Source organism: Peromyscus californicus, unplaced genomic scaffold (assembly GCF_007827085.1).
Source record: "Peromyscus californicus insignis strain IS unplaced genomic scaffold, ASM782708v3 Scaffold_23__1_contigs__length_62951481, whole genome shotgun sequence".
Classification (NCBI taxonomy): Eukaryota; Metazoa; Chordata; class Mammalia; order Rodentia; family Cricetidae; genus Peromyscus; species Peromyscus californicus.
In genome coordinates, this window is record NW_026294534.1 from 36,007,728 (window position 1) to 36,027,307 (window position 19,580).

General features: G+C 42.3%; 1 protein-coding gene across 1 annotated transcript; it reads left to right on the forward strand.

The window, feature by feature from the left end:
• Positions 1–621: 621 nt before the first annotated feature.
• Positions 622–19,352, forward strand: Mtnr1a (melatonin receptor 1A). Its single transcript, XM_052752790.1, has 2 exons — positions 622–851; positions 15,939–19,352. Exons 1-2 carry the CDS (start codon positions 659–661, stop codon positions 16,805–16,807), a joined length of 1,062 nt encoding a protein of 353 aa, XP_052608750.1. The 5' UTR covers positions 622–658; the 3' UTR covers positions 16,808–19,352.
• The last annotated feature ends 228 nt before the right edge of the window (positions 19,353–19,580 follow it).

The window sequence follows — 19,580 nt, forward strand, 5'->3', positions numbered from 1 at the left end:
CTTCTGCAAATATTTGCATTTTTTTCATTTAATTACCTGAAACCTCCAGCACAGACGTTAAATGGTGCTTTGTCAGAGCGAAAAGGTTTCCTTTTAATTTTGTTATTGTTTTCGTTTTGCACATCAGTAACTCTAAAGTTGATGAGTTAGAGTCTATTTCATTCCCACTCTGCCGACAGGGAATCTAGGACATCTAGTGGCTAAGTTATCTACTTCAGTCCTGGTTAGGGTTCAAGTCCGTGCCTTGTGGCAGTCCTGCATGCAAGGTCCAGATCCAAAGAGGGAAGGGAGGCTCTTCTTGCAAAAACTTCCTGGGCTCCCTCCTCTTGACGGCTCCACCTGTCTCGCCAAGTCTCGCCGCACGGGGGCGCAGTGTGCACACGCTGCGGGACCTTGGAGTCCAAGTGGCCCGGCAATGGACAGCAGGTGTCAGCAGGAGGCAGCGGCCAAGTGCAGAGAGGGTGTCCGTCCACGGGGAGGGGCTGGAGCGGGCTGCATCGCCCGCAAAGCAGCCTCAAGGATGCAAAGTAGGCGCGGGAGGGCTGTGCCAAGCCATAAAAAGTGGCGGGGAGGGCGGGAGCAGAGCTGGGCACCGGAGGGCGCGGGGCGACAGGACGATGGCCGTGGCTGTGCTGCGGTGAGAGGCACCCAGGGGATCATGAAGGCCAATGGCAGCGCTCTGCTCAATGCCTCACAGCAGGCACCAGGCGGCGGGGAGAGTGAGCTGCCGCGGCCGTCGTGGCTGGCCTCCACACTGGCCTTCATCCTCATCTTCACCATCGTGGTGGACATCCTGGGCAACCTGCTGGTCATCCTGTCTGTGTATCGCAACAAGAAGCTCAGGAATGCAGGTAGGGATTCCTGGCACCTCTCCCAGCCCTAGCACCCCCCTAGTGGGACACCAGGAAAACTTCAGAAAGTCAGCTTCTGGGAAAACAGACTTTGAATCATTTTCCTTCCTAGAGAATATGTGCTCCCTTCTCTTCACCCCGTCCCCCTAAGATGCCTTGTCAGAGATCATCCACAAGTCTTCAGTCCCTAGAGATGGAAAACTTTTAAATGATGTTTGTCTCCTTCAGGAGTGTCTCTTTACTCTTGCTTTCCGATTCTCTGGGTTCATTAGCTAGGGTACCGGTTGAGTAAATTCCTCAAGACACCTTTTCAAATTACATCAACGAACTCATCAATTGTTTGGATTTGCATATAAATCAGTTTTCCCAACTTGGCTAAAATAGAAGATGCATGCATGAGCTGCCAAAATGACAGCCTCTGTTTCTGTTGTCGTCTGTGTAGATTTTTCAGCTTTAATAGCATCCAATCGCAGGGTGGAGGGGATGGTCCTAAGAATGCTGGGGAACCGTCAAAATGACTTTTGCTCTTCAAGCCAACAAGCCTGCATTTTAAAAATGGATTTTGTAGCGAGGGATGCATTTACATATAGTGTAGGACTAGACTTAATTCTGTGCTTGAGTTATAAATTGGGGTTCACTCAAGCAATGAGGTGAAGCAGTTACCCTGGGTAAGGGCAGGTCAGTCAGTTCTTTATGAGCTATGCTTTTTTCCACACTTTAAACGGTGTCAGGTGGCTTGGTTTTCTGTCCCTTGTTTGGAAGTAAACTTTTGGAAGAAGGGTAGAGAGGAAGCCATTCACTCAAATATTTGCCCAAAGTGGTATTTTTGTCCTAAAGCAGGTAGCTGGTGAAAAACGCAAACTCAGACAGAACATCTCTCCCCCTCTGCCCTAGCTTCTGCAACCCTTCAGGCTGTGCAAAGTGTAAGAATTAGTTTGAAGACATCTAATATGACTTCCGTTTGCCTTAGAAAATGGGATGACTTCCTTTCATGAACGAGTGGTTTAAGCTAGAATTCAATCTTCAGGATGCAATAGTTTAGTGGCAGTGTTTGCCCAGCATCGGTAAAGCCCTTAGTCTGATCTCCAACATGGCAATGAATAAATAGTTGGGAGAGCATACTCTCTCCTATAACTAGGAGCCACATGTGGCTGCATGTGGCTCTGAACACCCACACAGAGAATTCTTTGGTCAGCTCAAGGGTGGGGTGTCAGACTTACCCACTTTGCAGAGAGTGATGTATGATGCCCAGTGTCTTGCAGGCTCAGTGACGGGAAGGGCGGATTCTTGGAGCATCTGCCTGGACACCTGCTGTGTGTCACTGGTGTCTGTAACTTACATGTGGGAAGTCTGAATCACACAAGATCTTTCCTGTAAAGAACGTTCACGCTCCTCATGGCTTAGGCACAGTACTTACAACTGTCCTGCCACTTTGGACTTTATTGGCTAAGCAACTCCTTGAGAGGAGAGTCAATATACTGCATTCCCGGCTTTGTACAGAAGACCTTAGGTGAACTTTAATCCATAAAACTTTAGAGCATCATGTTTTTATGATTGGGCTATTTGCTCAAATACGTCACCGAGTTCAAACCATTTGAGGCTTTAAAAAAAATAGTGATTTGGATCAGAGCTAGAGATAGGCGATTCAAATCTGTTGTTAGATGCTTATTAAAAGTTTTATTGATGCTATGTGTCATGGCACATAACAGTGTGTAGAAGGCAGAGCCAAATGGGTCTCTATGAGTTTGAGGCCAGCCTAGTCTATATAGTGAGTTCCAGGCAAACTGGCATTATGTATGAGACCCTGTCTCAAAGCAAATGTTTTAATGACTGCTCAGTTTGTGTATTTGTTCAATTTTTTCATTGGTTTTAAAAGTGGGAAGATAATAAATAGGTGGGAGAGATGGCTCAGTGGTTAACAGCATGGGCTGCTCTTGCAGAGGACCCAGGTTCGGTTCCCAGCACTCACATGTCAGCTCACATCCATCTGTACCTCCAATTCCAGGGGATCCTACACACTCTCCTCACCTCCATGGGCACCAGGCATGTATGTGGTGCACATACCCACATGGAGGCAAACGCTAATCCTCATAAAATAAAAATACATAAATCTTTTCTAAAAAGGGAAATACAGAGAACAGAAAAAAAGATTAGAATGCTAAAACACATGAACTTTCCGATAATTCTTTCCTCTGGAAATCTGGTATAATTGCAGAATTATTTTTAACCTTTTCCTTTTCTCAAGAGACTAGCTTGGCCTTTGATAGCTCTAGGAAGAAATCACCAACACTTAATTAGCTGAGGGGCTGAGCAATCACAACAGGTACCATCTTTAAGCAACCAATCAGATGCTAAAGGTTGACTGACTAGCTGCTCTTTTCCTGTCCAAGTTTTGCAAATGAGAAACAATGCATCTTCAGTGGGTGTAACACAGGAGAAGGATTCCAGAAGTTATGTTCTCACTGTATACATTACAACCCAAGAAATCAGTTGTGGTCCAGCCTTACTTCCCACATCTGTCAGATAGGGATAACGCCTACACTTTAGTCCCACACTATGCACTAATGTAATTGTTGCAAGTATCAGATGAAATGATGCCTGTGAAAATACTTTGAAAAAGATGGAGAAATTAATGCTAGGTAGACATTTGGACTTTATGTTTGGGGTTTTTTGTTTGTTTGGGGTTTTTTTTGGCTTGCTAAAAGGCAGCATTGCAGGCTCTGGCATGGTGCATTTTTCTTTATGTACATTCTACTGAAATAAAACTTGTCCTAAAACAGTGCAACAGCGTCCCGCCTGTTCAAAAGTCAGTTATCGGGCAAGGAAAGCTGTATAGGATGTTCACAAAGGGTGAAAATTAACAAAATGGTCGGCTTCCATGCATAGACAGTTGGGCTCCATAGAACTCAGAATTCTACAAAGTTGTCATGCCGGGGCCTGGATGGCCATGATTGCAAGCAACAAATTGGGGGAACATAGTTGGCACTGTTCTGTGGCCCCAATGAGTCTTTGGAAGCTACCTACCCTACTCTAAGTTCCAAGTCCCCTGGAATTCAACGAGAATCTGACAGAGTGCTAATTGAGGGAGAAAGAAAAGGATTCAAGGGCAAGATGGACAATGGGGAATGGATTTCATGGCAGTAACAGGGTGGAAACACATACAGTTAGCTCCACATATCTCAGTATCATGTATCCAGAGATTCAACTAATGGAGGGTCAAAGACATTGGACATTTGTGGTTTTTGTAACTTCTCCACAAACAGCACAGTGTAAGAAATGTTATATAGAATTTGCAGTTTGGTTTTGCTTTAATTTTCTGGGCTGGGTCTTGAATGGTAGGCTTCAGTGATCCTCCCATCTCCACAGAGTAGCTGGGATGTCAGGCATGTGTCTTAGCGTCCGCTCAGTCAACAACTGTGCTATTCTAGATACCATAAATAATATGATGTAAAGGGCACAGGAAATGTGCATAGTTTTTAATGCAGATGTCATGTCATCTGAATGTAGGGACCTGAGCATCTTTGGAGCTGGGTACCACAGGGTCCGTGGAACCAATCTACTGTGATTATCAAGGTGTAGCTGTATAGTCAGCCATGTGTAGCTTCTCATCAGTCAAATGCTCCTGTGTGGGGACAGTGGTGTCAGGTAATATGGAGAAGTGTGGAAGCTGCTAGAGCGAATGGCCCAGAGTCCGGACTCCAAGGTTTTCACTGTGTTTCTAGATAACACCTCTTCTGTGGGGAAGATCAGTCAGGTGCTTGCCAGTTCTAAAGTCCTTTGATTTCCCCAAATGTATCTTTGGTGAAGACAGCCAACTTATCATAAGTTAGCAAGTTGCCAACTCATATCTACCTCTCTCTTCTGGGGAAAATGGCCCCTTGATGACATCTGCTCTCCCTTTCTTTTTTTTTTTTTTTTTTTTTTTTTTTTTTTTGGTTTTTCGAGACAGGGTTTCTCTGTGTAGCTTTGCACTGGGACTCACTTGGTAGCCCAGGCTGGCCTCGAACTCACAGAGATCCGCCTGGCTCTGCCTCCCGAGTGCTGGGATTAAAGGCGTGCGCCACCACCGCCCGGCAACCTGCTCTCCCTTTCAAGGAACATTTACGAGTTTTAAAAATCCCTCATGCAGTTTTCCCTGCTTGAGAGAGGATGAAGTAGCTGACCACAGAGAATCATTCAAGTTCTCTTCGGTGGGATGCTGTCTGGATGAGAAATTATGGGTGACGTTTGGCAGGATGGGTTAGGGGCTCTGGTGATGAATGAGCCAAGTAAGGGGTGTGTACAAAGAACCAACTCTTATAACTTAGCCAGTTTTGCTGGTTTTGGATGGACCAAGGAGAGAAATTAGAATTGTCATGACTCCATCAAGATGTGTTCACTGGGGAGGAACAGCCGTAGTCAGCAGCCAGCCTGGCCATTCAGTTTATTTAACAATGCTCAAGGAGAAAACAGCAGAGTTGAAGTGCATGTAGTGAGCACATGGCCCTCAGCTGTTTCCCAGGGATAGTGAAAATTAGAGCTTTACTCATGAGAAGCATTTGAAAAATAAAGAACCAAGTGTTCTGTGATGTCTGAAAAGAATACTAGACAAGAGAATAAAATACACACACAAGATAACTGAAAAAAAATCTCAAGAGAAATGTATTTTAAAATAGTAGGTATCTGGGACAATATCTTTAAATCATCTTATATTTTCAGAAATATTTTCCACAAAAATGAATTTTGCTTCTTGCATTTTCTCACTATGAATGTTATGATGGACATCAATTATGAGAGAATCAGAGTATTAGTAAAATACAGCTTCTGGGATGAATTGAAAACAGCAGGCTGATCCAGTTTTTCAATATATCATTTACCTAAATTTGTGGTAAAACTTTACTTTCTTATTGTCTTGACCTATAATTGATTAACAAAAATTGATGGTCATTGTTGATAATTGATTATTTCTGCTTACAATCAAATAATTTATTATATCTATATCCAATCAATGCCAGCAATTATATGAATTGGTTTCCCAGACCAACAGTTCAGGAATTTTAAAAACTTTATAGATGGATTTGTGTTAGGAACATTTCCAAGCTTGAGAAAAATTAAACTAGGTAATTGATAAAACTGTGTTTTCTGTTACATTTTTCACAGTATAGAGTATATGGTTTGGTTTCTATTTATTTTCTTATGTAGAAGGTCTGACCTAACACTCCATAACTAAGTGCATAGTATAGTGCAACCTGCAGTTTTCAAAGCACACTCCCACAGTTCATCTGTCGACATCACAGTCTCTTCAGGTAGATGAGAAAACTGGAATCCCAATTTCATAGCCAAGGAAACAGTTCTTCTTATTCTAGAACAAAGACAATTCAGCATAGAGCAATGCAAGGAACCTAGAGATTAAAATCAGAGGATCCAAGTTGAATCTCAATACTTCTTTGGTGTGTAGTATGTCTGGGAGATGAGGTACTCAATTCCTCTGTCGAGTCAATGAGGTTAAGACTATCATATGAAGGCATACCCTAGGAAGATGAAGTTGGGGTCTGCCTCGCAATCTACTTGCCCACAAGCCTGTCTGTCTACCTAGTCATCCATCTATTTACCTGTTGTTTTGAACTTATATACAAATAACGTTATTACTGTATTTCTATAACACACTCCATGATTAGTTCTATTTAGTTTGCTTTTAATATTTTTGATTTTTTTCTTTATTAAGAAATTTTTTTTATTCACTTTTTTTATTCACTTTATATACCAACCACAGATCCCCTCTCATCCAGTCCTTGGTTACTTGGTCCCATGTTTTAGGCAGCTCAATCAGGGCAGCACTATCTTTCTCATTTCATGGCAAACAGGAACAAAGGAGAGAGTATATCAGAAAAGGGCCATAGATAACATATCCCTAGGGGCCTGTAACCCAGTGACCTGTATTGTCTAGCCAAGCTTCAACTCCTAATGTTTCCACAGCCTCCCCAAATACTACCTGGGGACAAATGTTTACCACACATGAGCCTGTGGGGACTCCTCTTACCCAAACTCTGGCTCATATGAAGCCTGTGCTCCCTATACATTGTTTTTGGGGTGTCTTTCCATTTTTAAAGCCCTTTCCAGAGGGACATCCATCATCTTTCAACTGGAACAGGCCCTTCCTGCCCCAGTGCTCCCACAGACTCTGCCGTGATAGTAACTTCCTTGTAGCAGTTTTTATCACTGGTTGATGCTATAGTCATCAGTGTGTGTCTCTCTCTGCCCTTCCCTTAACACTGGGAGCTCCTGGATGGGCATGAAGGGAATAGTAATGCTAGATGATAATGGAAGGTCTACAAGATTAAGAGTAGGAATGAAGACGATAATAAGGTAGAGATGTTTCACATGCAAATTCTTTGGTATTATAACTTATTATATATGTATTATAATCATTACAAACTAAATAAATATGTCTCTCTCTCTCTCTCTCTCTCTCTCTCTCTCTCTCTCTCTCTCTCTCTCTCTGTGTGTGTGTGTGTGTGTGTGTGTGTGTGTGTTGTGTGTGTGTAAAACCAGATATTCCAGATTGTGAGAGGCTGGACAGATAGCTCAGCAGTTAAGAGCATGTACTGCCCTTGCAGAGGACTTAAGTTCAACGCCAAGTACCCATGTTGGATGGCTCACAACCACCTGTAACTCTAGTTCCAGGAGATTTTAATCCTTCTTCTGGCCTACACAGGCACCTGTACTCAAGTGTCCAAACCTGCACAGATACACACACACACACACACACACACACACACACACACACACACACACACACACACGTACACATAATTAAAAGCAAAATACATATTTTATTATGTTTCAGGATGTGTAAATATGGATTTCTTAACTATAGCTGGAGTATATAATCCACAACACTATCTAAAATAAAGATTTTTTTCAATAAACTTGTTTCAAAAAAATACCTAGAATTCTTCAAAGGATTCTGTATAATCACTAGGTTTTACTATTAAGAGAAAGAATGGCCAGGCAGTGGTGGTGCATGCCTTTAATCCCAGCACTCAGGAGGCAGAGCCAGGTGGATCTCTGTGAGTTCAAGGCCAGCTTTAGGCTTTGGTCCATAAAGTTGCTACATTAACCTTTTCCCACCGACCCTCTGTACATTGCTATAATATGAAGAGAACGGGTTTCTGCCTGAGTGCTCTCTTCAGAATGCTGGTAGAAGCAGCCCTGGCCCTCTGTCCTGGTCTTCACATCTACTCACTTTTCTTTCTTTATAGGCCTTACCCGAGTTGCTAATGCCTGTCTCAGATCCCCTTTGCCAAGAAGCCCCGTTTCTCTCTGAAATTTCTGAGACCCACACACTCCCTGTAGGCTCACAGCAGTTTGGTTCTCCGGTGACTGCCCTCGGTGACCAGTAGCTGACACAGAAAGCTTGGTCTGCAGCAACGGCAATGCTGTGAATGGATTTATGCCCGGAGGATCCTAGTTGTAGACTAAGCTAAGCCCGGCTCCACCAGAGTTCCCATCCTTGCTCACTCTCCCTTGCCTAACTCTGCTCTCCTTGCTGGCTTAGAGTTCCTCCTGTCAAGCCCCAGCATGACCATGAGAGCCAATTCTCTGACTTGAGCTTCCTTCCTAGGAAACTTCCCATAATGACCTGGGGTGGTTTTCTAAGGAAGCCTCTGGCTTCTTGGTAGAAAAATGAGAAACTGCTTACTTTAGTCTCGTCCATAAACTAATCAAGCTTAGTAGGGAGAAAGATGAATTCTAAATGTTCTTGACATTTCTCTTTAATCCTTTTATACTCGTTTCGAGTGGCCATTTATGCTCCCTGCAGCAGAGCAACACATAACCACACACAATCACATGGAAGCTATGACCCTCTAAAACAATGAGATCCAGGACCCTGCCTGAGGCTCCTGTGAGCACAGAACTTAGTACACAGCAGTTGCTCAAGAATGGTTTTCTGGATAGAGTACTGTGCTCTGAGTCTCTAAGTGACACCCACACAGTAGGAATCAGTGGCCCTCCTGTGTTTATCCACCAAGGTACTGTTTTTTCTCAGTGGTCCAATTCCTATTTACTTCCTCTTTCAGCCTGGATCTTAACTGTGAAGAAAGCAAGACCACAGACCCATTGATGACTGCTCACACAGATTTCCTTTTGATGAACATCTGAACTTCACCAAATTCATAGATTCAGATTCAAGAGGCCAGGTTTACGGAAAGATCTGTTTTAAAGCTGTTGTGTCTAGCCGATTCCACGTGGATGAATGTTAGTGGTATGACAAGAGAAAGAAGAGATGCCGAGGGGGATTAAGGAATATTCTTTGAACTGTGCAAGGGAACATAAAAGGCAATTTACTTTTTCTTTTTTGTGTCCATCAAATCCCAGGGGCAGTATCTGACGTTCCTGGACTGAAAAAGTCTGATTGCTTTAGAAAAGTATCTTCTCAGAGACTATCGGCAGTACGCACCCCAAGTTTAAAGACAGGCTCCCCCTAGATTCATATCCTGGTATTGTCAGTTGCTGGGGATTTGAACTCGTGTCCTCATGAGTGCATACTAAGTGCCCTTACCCACTCAGCTATCTCTTCATCCTCCAGATGCCATGCTTTACACAAGTCTTTCACTCTGACACATCATCAAAAATTTAAGGGTCAGTCATATTCTACCTTACACTGTAGGAATACCATGAGAATTTCTCCAAATGAATTTTCAACTCAGTCAACACACAATCAGTTCAATCTCAAGGCAGGTAAGTATCCTTTCCAGTTGTATGCACAAACAACTCAAATTAGCTGCAATAATTTGGGTAATATTCAGCACTCTTTCCTATCCCATTCTCCAAGACTAAACCCTCAATGTGGTTGTCATATATTTGTAACTCTCCGGAAGAATAAGTGTTTGAATATCTCAACCAGCGGGGGAAGGAAACAAACAAACAAACAAAAAACTAAAAGCTTCTCTTGTCTGCAATGCTATTAACTTTCACTGAAAGTTCTAAGATACCATACCTCCACTGCAGTCAACATGTTTGGCCAACCTAATTAGAGGTGAGAAAAATGCAGGTACCGATCAAGAACTGACTTTCCAGAGCAGACTAAGTGAACTGAACAGTCCACGCAGAGTTCTGCGCATGCACCAGCGTATCTTTGAGAAATACCCATTGATTGCCTCTTCACTGGTCTAGAGCATGTTGTGTTTCTGTTGAAGAAGGTGGGGTCTCTCTGCCAGCCTGAACACAGTTAGAAAAGGGGGAATAGTCAGTACAGCTAGTCTTCTTCAGTCAGGGTTTACCTGTATATCCTTTTGACACGTGTCTCATTTGCATAAACAAATATTAAGAAATGCATACATTTCCTCACTCAATAAGCAAGTTAGGAGGTGGCACAGTGGCCTGTAAATCCACAACTTAAAAATTGAGTTGTACTGAATCTGATCAGATTTTATTTTCTTCCATTCTTTCTCTCTGTGTATATATATATATGTGTGTGTGTGTGTGTGTGTGTGTGTGTGTGTGTGTGTGTGTGTGTGTGTACTTTGGTTTTTTGAGACAGGGTTTCTCCATGTAATTTTGGTGCCTGTCCTCTGCAGTGTCAGAGTGATGACTTCTCAAAGTGATGCGGAAGGACCTATCCAAAGGCAAGCCAGACTCAGGCTTGCATATGACAGATTTCTTTGAAGCAACAGAGATGAATAAGCCCTAAGAATCTGGTCCACAAAAGGACTCTTAAAAACTCTCCCAGAGCTGACTTCATGGAGGGACTACATCAGTGTCTAACAAACCACTTTAAACTCCCGAGCATGAAAAGTATAGCGGACACCTTGTTCTCATTTTTTGTGTCATGCAAAAAATTCTTTTGAGTCATGCTAACCCATAGCTGTACGGGGAAGGGAATTCTGGGAACATGTGACTCAACATAGCACTAAAATAGCAGTCCCCCTCATGGCACCTTGACAAGTAGACATTTTAGTCAAAGGACAACTTCCTAATAAAGGAGTCACCAAAATGATACCTTTGTCTGACAAAATGGGACTGCTCTTCAGAAAATCGGAACCTACCAACTCTCTTTCCCTAAGATAGCCATGTCTTTATCCATCTTTACATGACTTTTATTGTTTTTCTAATTGAATCACAGTCCCCATTTATACCCTATAGTTTAATTACCGAAATACAGGCTTCACTGCTGCCACAAATTGGACGGCAGGCCAATAGCAAAGGGAAAGAGGAAACCAATGGTTAATAGGGTCACAACCGAACCATGGTAAATAAGAAATATTCGTAATTACTTTAGTGTTCACCTCTGCAGTTGGTCACATGATCATTATGAATATTTTTAAATACTTTCCCCACTTCCTTTTCCCTCCACACGTCATGGTTCCTTGCCTGTTCAGGTAGCTCATACATTTATTTCTAAATCTCTAGGACATTGGCATGCCTGCCTGGTTTGGGCTATTTTATCTCCCCATTGGCTTTATTCACAAAATATGGGAGTACTGAAACTTCCTAGCATTTCTTGCCCTTGAAATATGTACTTTATGGGTCTTGTGTGTAATGATAATCTGTCTTCCTTATCAAGACAGATTACAGGAATAGCCCCCTCCCATTGATTCACTGAAATAAGGAGCTCAAAGTATATAAATGTCACCCTCAACTTTCAATTTAATGAAACCGTGGGCTCCCGAGCTGGTGAAAGAGTTTCTTCTTTGGATCTAAGCTTATAGGTTCTCAAGGCTGTCCAGGCCTCCGATGTTGCAGCACGATGTTCTGATCTATACAGGTGTTGGGCCAGACTGATATCTTAGGACACATGTGGCCCATGGGCCGCATGTTAGCAGGGTGGACATGCCTGCAAGACCAAAGGAGCCTAAAGTTGTAAGGGCAGAGGCCAGGAAGCAAACAGTTTGGTAAGGAGTCACTAGTGAGATTGTGAAAGGGAAAGCTAAAACATCTGCCTTTGATTCTATGACCAGTGAATCTTTGGTATGAGGTTAATAATACTATAGACTAATCATAGATTTGACACTCATATCCCACCCTGGGGTATCCCATTCACAGGGTGACCCAATCAGTTTTTAAATGAACCTTCAAAACCAATATTCTAAGGTGGGAAACATAACAAACCCAGTGAATTCCAAGAGCCTGTCCCCATTACTGTGCAATGAATTCCTTAGTTAGAAGCACACCTTGAGAAATTCCATCACGGTGGACACAGCATCCTATAAGGGAATGCCATTCAGTGTCTAGAATTTGCTTTTATTCAAGTCAGGACAAAGTATCCCATATGCCTGTACTCCCAGGAAGAAGACCAGAGACAGAGCTCATCAAGGTAGGGGAAGGAGAGGTATTGGGTTCAGCTAGACAGATTTTGCCCTCTCCAAAGGCAGATGTTTGCATGCTTGTTTGTAAACCTGCTTTCCCTCGTTTCTAGACTCTGCTTCCAGAGTGTGTGGGTTCCTCATGTTTGTGTCTCAAACAGCACCACCCACAGGGACTTTCCCTGGGTTTGAGCATGTAAATTACATTGTTACCTCCAGACATTTGACACGAAGTAAGCTTTGTAATGAAAGTTTCTTTAACTGCAATTAAGGAAAGAAGATGAAAAGCAGTTATGACGTAAGAAATGTGCTGAAAGTTTTCAGAAAAAAATTGTTCTAAAAAAAATTCTTTGTGTGCCTGTTTGTGATGCATGCATATATATGTTTGTGTGTGTTACATTTGTATATGCATAAGCATGCATGTGTGTACATGTATGTGTAAATGTACAGTCCATGCCTGTGCACGTGTGTATAGGCCACAAGTTGACAGTGGATATCTGTATCAGTTACTCTCCATCTTTGTTTTTGGGTCACAATCTCCCAGTGAACCCAGAGCTCACCGACTTGCCTAGAATGGTTCGCTAATAATTCTGGGATTCTGTATCTCCACCGCTCCAGCATCAGGACTGTGGGTGTGTGTAGCCATGCCTGGCCTTTTACAGAGGTGAAGGGGTATTAACTCAGGTCTTCATGCCTGTGCAGCAGTCACAGCGCCCCCTGCCCCATCTCCCCAGATTCTTTAAAAGTCAGTTCTTGAAAAAGCTGGTGATGAGTCCAAACTAAAGGTTCAATGGTAAATTATTTTTACCCCACAGATAATTTTAAATGACAAGGGAAATAGTTAAATTCTGGAGTCAGCCCATTTTCACTCGAAACATTTAGTAGTTTAAAATGATGTTTAATGTACGAGACCCAGCTACACACTGACATAACATACAAACAGTACATTGAAACCCAGAATGGTATGTGGTAAAATGGCTTAGTGTAGACTTATTTTTAAAGAGCTTAAAATTCAAACCACAGACAACATCATAGTTGAGATTCTGTGTGTGTGTGTGTGTGTGTGTGTGTGTGTGTGTGTGTGTGTGTGTGTGTGTGTGTGTGTGGCTTTGATCCTTCATGTCTTTTACAACAATTGTGCTTTATTAGTATTCAATTAACTACATTAATTAAATCATTAGTTTTATTTTCTTTGGATTAATCTCATTTTACAAATGTTTGGGGAAAAATTAAGCCAGAGAGTCTATGTAGATGTGTTTATCAGGTGGCTTTGTCCTCTCCTGCTGTAATGTTCACATGTGTTATATTTAGGGGATTTGGGGAGGAAGAGTTCTCTCTCTCTCTCTCTCTCTCTCTCTCTCTCTCTCTCTCTCCCTCCCTCCCTCCCACCCTCCCTTCTTTCATTCCTTCCTTCCTTTCACTTAAGAACACAACTAGGTAATAGTACTATATCATTTGGTCATAATTATTGACATTTTAAGGCCATGTATTCTTCTGGGGGGTTGGAGGTAGGTACATGTATGTTGGTGTGTGCATATATTTGGGGAGTGCACATGTGTGCATGATTGTGGAGGTAAAAGGTTGATGTTGAGCATCTTCTTCCAATGTTTTCCTCCTTAGTTTTTGAAACGAGGTTTCTCCTGATCCTGGAGCTCATCTATTGTCTAAAATGAGTGGTCAATGAGCTCTGGGACCCACCTACCTCTGTCTTCCCATCACTCTGATTACAGTTGTGACAATAGATGAGTTCCAGGATCAGGAGAAACCTTGTTTCAAAGACTAAGGAGGAAAACATTGGAAGAAGATGCTCAACACCAACCTTTTACCTCCACAAGCACACACGCTGGGGATCTAAAGTTGGGTCCTTCTGCTTGTGTGTCAAACATTTTTTTTTTTTACCAACTGGGACATTTCCCTAGCCCCTGAGGTCATGTACTCCATTCTCAACTCTGTGTCATTCCACATAGGTTAGCATTCCACCCCTTTCTAGAGATAGATAGCAAACTTGCTCTTGATTCTGTTACAGTTTTGTCTTCCTGTCTGTTCTTAGTCCCCCAGAACTCTTTATATGCATTTGCTAAATTCTTTTTTTTTTTTTTTTTTTTTTTTTTTTTTTTTTTTGGTTTTTCGAGACAGGGTTTCTCTGTATAGTTTTGCACTTTTCCTGGAACTCACTTTGTAGACCAGACTGGCCTCGAACTCACAGAGATCCGCCTGCCTCTGCCTCCCGAGTGCTGGGATGCATTTGCTAAATTCTTATTGAATGGAATGTATTATAACCTATTCCAAATTAGATGGGATATAAATAAAATAATTTTGGCATCTTCAAAGGGGAAACTACTTATCTCTGGTTGGGCAAATAAGAAAAGGATGTGGGCATACCCATTTAGGATGGGCTTGAAAAAAATTAATAAAATTGCCAAAACTTGATTGAGGAGCAATTTGAAAGAGAAGGGATATTAAGAAATCAAGCTGTTTTTAAAGCCACAAAAAATAAAAGATTATATTGGTAGAACATCTCATAAAATTTAGCTAGGTAAGTTCTTTTTCTATACACTGAAAATGTGTTCAGTTATCAAATTAGTAGAAGATTACCACTGATTCAGAATATGTGGGGTTTAATGTTCTAATTTGGTTATTCATAAATACAAGAGAATGTCTTCCTTTCCTTTTGGTTTGAGGGTGGGAGTTGCAGAGCATTACCAATTTTCATATGCATTGGAGACAGTGCACGGTGCTTGGCATACATTGCCTCATCTGAGGCTCACTTGACACTAGGAAGGAGACACTTTCCAACATCTCTGTATCGTAGGAGAAGGAATGGAACATTGCCAAAGTGAAATGCCTTGGTCCAGTTCCACAGCTAGTCAGAGATGGCACCATCTTTGAATCCAGACATTGATGGTGGAGCCCTTTTCCCTTAAGACAAAGATATATAGCCCCCCCAACACCAGAAGCTAGAAGCCCCTTTTAAGCTTTGGAAGAATCAGAGAGATCAGGGATTCTGGAATTGAAGGAATTCATGGCAGACTTGAGAAGTAAGGTGATGTCAGACTTTGCACGTGAGACCCCCCCAAACAGAAGACGGCATGAACGTGTTAGGATCTTGAGACTGACCGGTCACAAAAAGAGAATATAGTCTGAAATTCCATGCTTTGGGAAATGGAATGGTCTGGAACACAGACATTCAGAAAGTGGACGTGACTCAACAAGGGCCACGTTGAAGCTTATTGGTGGCATTTGTTTCATTTATCACGTGGCATTCATGGCACATGGTTTCAGGTCACCCACGTTTCGGAAAGAGCTTGTCCTGTCTCTCCCCTGCCTCCCTGGACTGTCTGTCTCTTTCTCCTTCCTTCCTTCCCCCTTCCTTTCTTTAGCAATATGGAAGTATATATCCTGTGTGATCTATGTATTTGATGTTTCTATGCATGAATGAATGTGTAAGTTCATGGGTATGAGGCTGGGGGTTGACACAGATGTCTTCTCCAGTCCTTCTACAACTTCGCTTTGGAGGCAAGCTCTCTCAATTGAACCCAGAGCTTTCCACTATTACTAATCTGGCTAGCCAGCTTGCTCTGGGGATCCCATGTCTCCCGCTCCCTTTGCATGGGACTATAGGCAGGTATCCAAACCCACAGGGCTTTTAGATGGGTACTGAGAATCCAAAATCCAGTCCTCAAGCTTGCACGGCAAGTTATACTGGCTATCTTTCCAATCCCCCTTTCTTTAACCTATGTTTAAAGATGCAATGCATGTAATACTGGTGTTAACCTGTGTTTTATACCTCTTTCCCTCTTAGGAAATATGTTTGTGGTGAGCTTAGCTGTTGCAGACCTCGTGGTGGCTATTTACCCATATCCCTTGGTGCTGACATCCATATTTAACAATGGCTGGAATCTGGGATATCTGCACTGTCAAATCAGTGCCTTTCTGATGGGTCTGAGTGTCATCGGCTCGATATTCAACATCACCGGGATCGCCATTAATCGCTACTGCTACATTTGCCACAGTCTCAAGTATGACAAACTCTACAGTAACAAGAACTCCCTCTGCTACGTGTTCCTGATATGGGTGCTCACGCTTGTCGCCATCATGCCCAACCTGCAAACCGGAACTCTCCAGTACGATCCCCGGATCTACTCCTGTACCTTCACCCAGTCTGTCAGCTCCATGTACACAATAGCGGTGGTGGTTTTCCATTTCGTCGTGCCCATGATTATCGTCAGCTTCTGCTACTTACGAATCTGGATCCTGGTTCTTCAGGTCAGACGGAGGGTGAAACCAGACAACAAGCCCAAACTGAAGCCGCAGGACTTCAGGAACTTTGTCACCATGTTCGTCGTCTTCGTACTCTTTGCCATTTGCTGGGCCCCACTCAACTTCATAGGGCTCATCGTGGCCTCAGACCCTGCCACCATGGTCCCCAGAATCCCAGAGTGGCTGTTCGTGGCTAGTTACTACATGGCATATTTCAACAGCTGCCTCAATGCGATTATATACGGACTACTGAACCAGAATTTCAGAAAGGAATACAAAAAAATTATCGTCTCCCTGTGCACAGGCAAGATGTTCTTTGTGGACAGCTCAAACGATGCAGCAGATAAGATTAAATGTAAGCCCGCTCCCCTAATAGCCAAGAACAATTTAATAAAAGTGGACTCTGTTTAAAAAGGCAGTGGTGCTAACAAATTACCCGCACTGGTTGGGGTCTTACTGCTTTCTGTGTTGGCTTTCTCTTGTCTAGAAATCAGCGTAGTCCAACTGGGAGCTCTTTAGGGTTGCCTCTGTGTGGCCGGAACTGAACCACTGTCTGCTTTATAATCAGATCTCTAGTTCTGCCCATGAAGGGGAATACGGAACATGTACAGCCTCTTGTTAAATGAACCACGTGTATCAGTGGAGGAGGTTGAAGTACAATGCGGAATGAATTCAAGACAAGAGAGACTGTGGGGACCTTTATTTTATTGGAAACATGTGACACAAATGTAGTACAGGCGTCCCTCCTTACCTATGGTTGAACTGAAATATTCACAAAAACGTCACCTGTGTTGAATATGGACACATTTCTTTTTCATGTCGTTATCCCCTAAACAATACGGTATAACCCTGACAATGTACTGAGTGTTACATGTAACCCAGCAATGATTTAAAGTATTGTATGTGTAAGAGACATGGGTCAGTTATATACAAATACTGCCTCGATTTTCTCTAAGTTGTCTGAGCATCTTCAGGTGTTCCTATGTTTGGTGTTGGGGATCCTGGAAGTAGTCACAGTAGGGACAACCATCCTTTTTTTCTCCTCACATCTTCAGAACAATCCCTAGCAGGGAAAGGGTTAGTTTGTTTTATTTGTAAATGAGCGGGCGGAACACAAAGAGAAAGTGAGAGGAAAGACTCTTATTAAAGAGTGAAAAGCTGAAAACGAATCTACAAGTGAGTCCACGGCAATAGCAACCACCATGGTCACGAGCACACACCATTCGGCGGGCACTTTCACAAAATTGGGCACCTCTATCGATAATCCAAATATTGTCCACGCTGCGCCAGGCCACAGGGGCCAACGGACCAAGAACTGCTCTACCCTAAAGATTTTTATTCAGATGTCAGTTATTGTGATGTTTGAAGGCACTAGCTAAGTACAAAGCTTTGTTCAACTTTATTAGGCATTTGACCTAGGGTTTTGTCACTACTTTGGATTTCTGTTGACTGGCTGGATTATCTACATAGTTCACTGAAAAATGAAGGGTTCAGGAGAACGTGGGCACAGTACAGCAAGTGCTCTAGGTTGATGATCTGATTGCATCAGTAAGTAATTGAAACCAAATAGCTCTTACTTGACAGAAAGTGCAGAACCAAGACTCTTCAGTAGTTCACACCCATGTTTGTTTGTCTTAGAGTGAAAACCGAACAAACACAAACCACGTCTGACAGAGCTCTGGTGTTAAAAGTGCTGCCTGTTCTTTATCCCAGATGTCTGCTAGGAGCTACTGTGGTGTTACAGACAGTGCTTTGCTACAAATTGCAGGTATGTTTTCCTTCATTTTAAAGACCTATAACAAAAACTGTTACATAAAGCATAAGTTGATGGCTGTGAACACACACACACACACACACACACACACACACACACACACACACGCACACGCACACGCACATGCACATGCACATACACATGCAGGGAATAAATTATATTTTGATAAATTTGCTGCTATCTGTATATCTACATAGAATTTCTTTGGGAAAGTTAGAGATTATAGTGTAAGACTCCTCTGATGAGTCTTTTCCTCAGGCAAGTTTAAGAATTAATCTAATTACGTTGAAGGCAGTTGTTGTTGGGGTATACATACCCACGATCTTTTAAAAACCTTTTACAGATTATTTTAAATTATGTGAATGTGTGTGTTCTGTGTGCATGTGTGTGTACATGAGTGCAGGTGCCCTCGAAGGACAGAGACACTGGATCCCATTGAAACAAAAGACACAGTTGAAAGCCATGTGGGCTGGTGCTGGAAACCAAACAAGACTTCACTGCAAGAAAAATGCATGCTCTTCACTGCCAAGCCATATCCCCAGCAACTATAAGCACAAGTTTTAGCTTCAAAATGTTACCTAATTGTTTTATGTCCAAAACTTCTACTTCTTATCCAAATATAATTTAAATGGTCAAAATAATATGTAACATAATATCAGGACATACCACAAGGTCTACATGAACACCATGCCCTGAACAATTAAGCTAACTGGCAGCTCTGTAGTATAGTAAGTGACTTCATTGTCATATAAGAGAACACCATCCTTTGCTCAGAAATGACTTAACAGATACTACAGATTGAGGGGAATAATTTCATTTTTCCCGATTGCATATTGTGTTACTAAATATGTACATGTGTGTATGTGTGTAAATAATTTACATGTTTAAACAATGCATTTCCCCCCAATATATCTTCAGATTTTTACATAGTCTTGGCAGATTTTGGATAGGCTAATCAATCTTAAATATTAAATTCGTAATTGCTTATCGAATAAGCACACTCATTCTGAATGTCATAATAAATAATAGTTTCGATTATTTTTTGGACTACCTCTGATGCTGTCACCAAATATTTCACCGTGAACAAGCAGACCCATTTGGAATGTAGTAGATGTATTTTCAGTCTGTTTAAAACACCCCATTACTATGTATTATGAGTTTCCTGAGCATAATAATCGTGTGTGTGTGTATGTGTGTGTGTGTGTGTGTGTGTGTGTGTGTGTGTGTGTGTGTGTTATGTGTGTTTGTATTACTGAGGATTAAGCCCAGGGTCTTTCAAACTTTAGGCAAACACTGAATAGCTATGTTCCCAGCCCCCTCCCCTTTCCCTGTTTTTTTGACAGGGTCTCACTAAACTGCCCAGACTGGCCTCGAACCTATTATGTAACCCATGCAGACTTTGAACTTGTG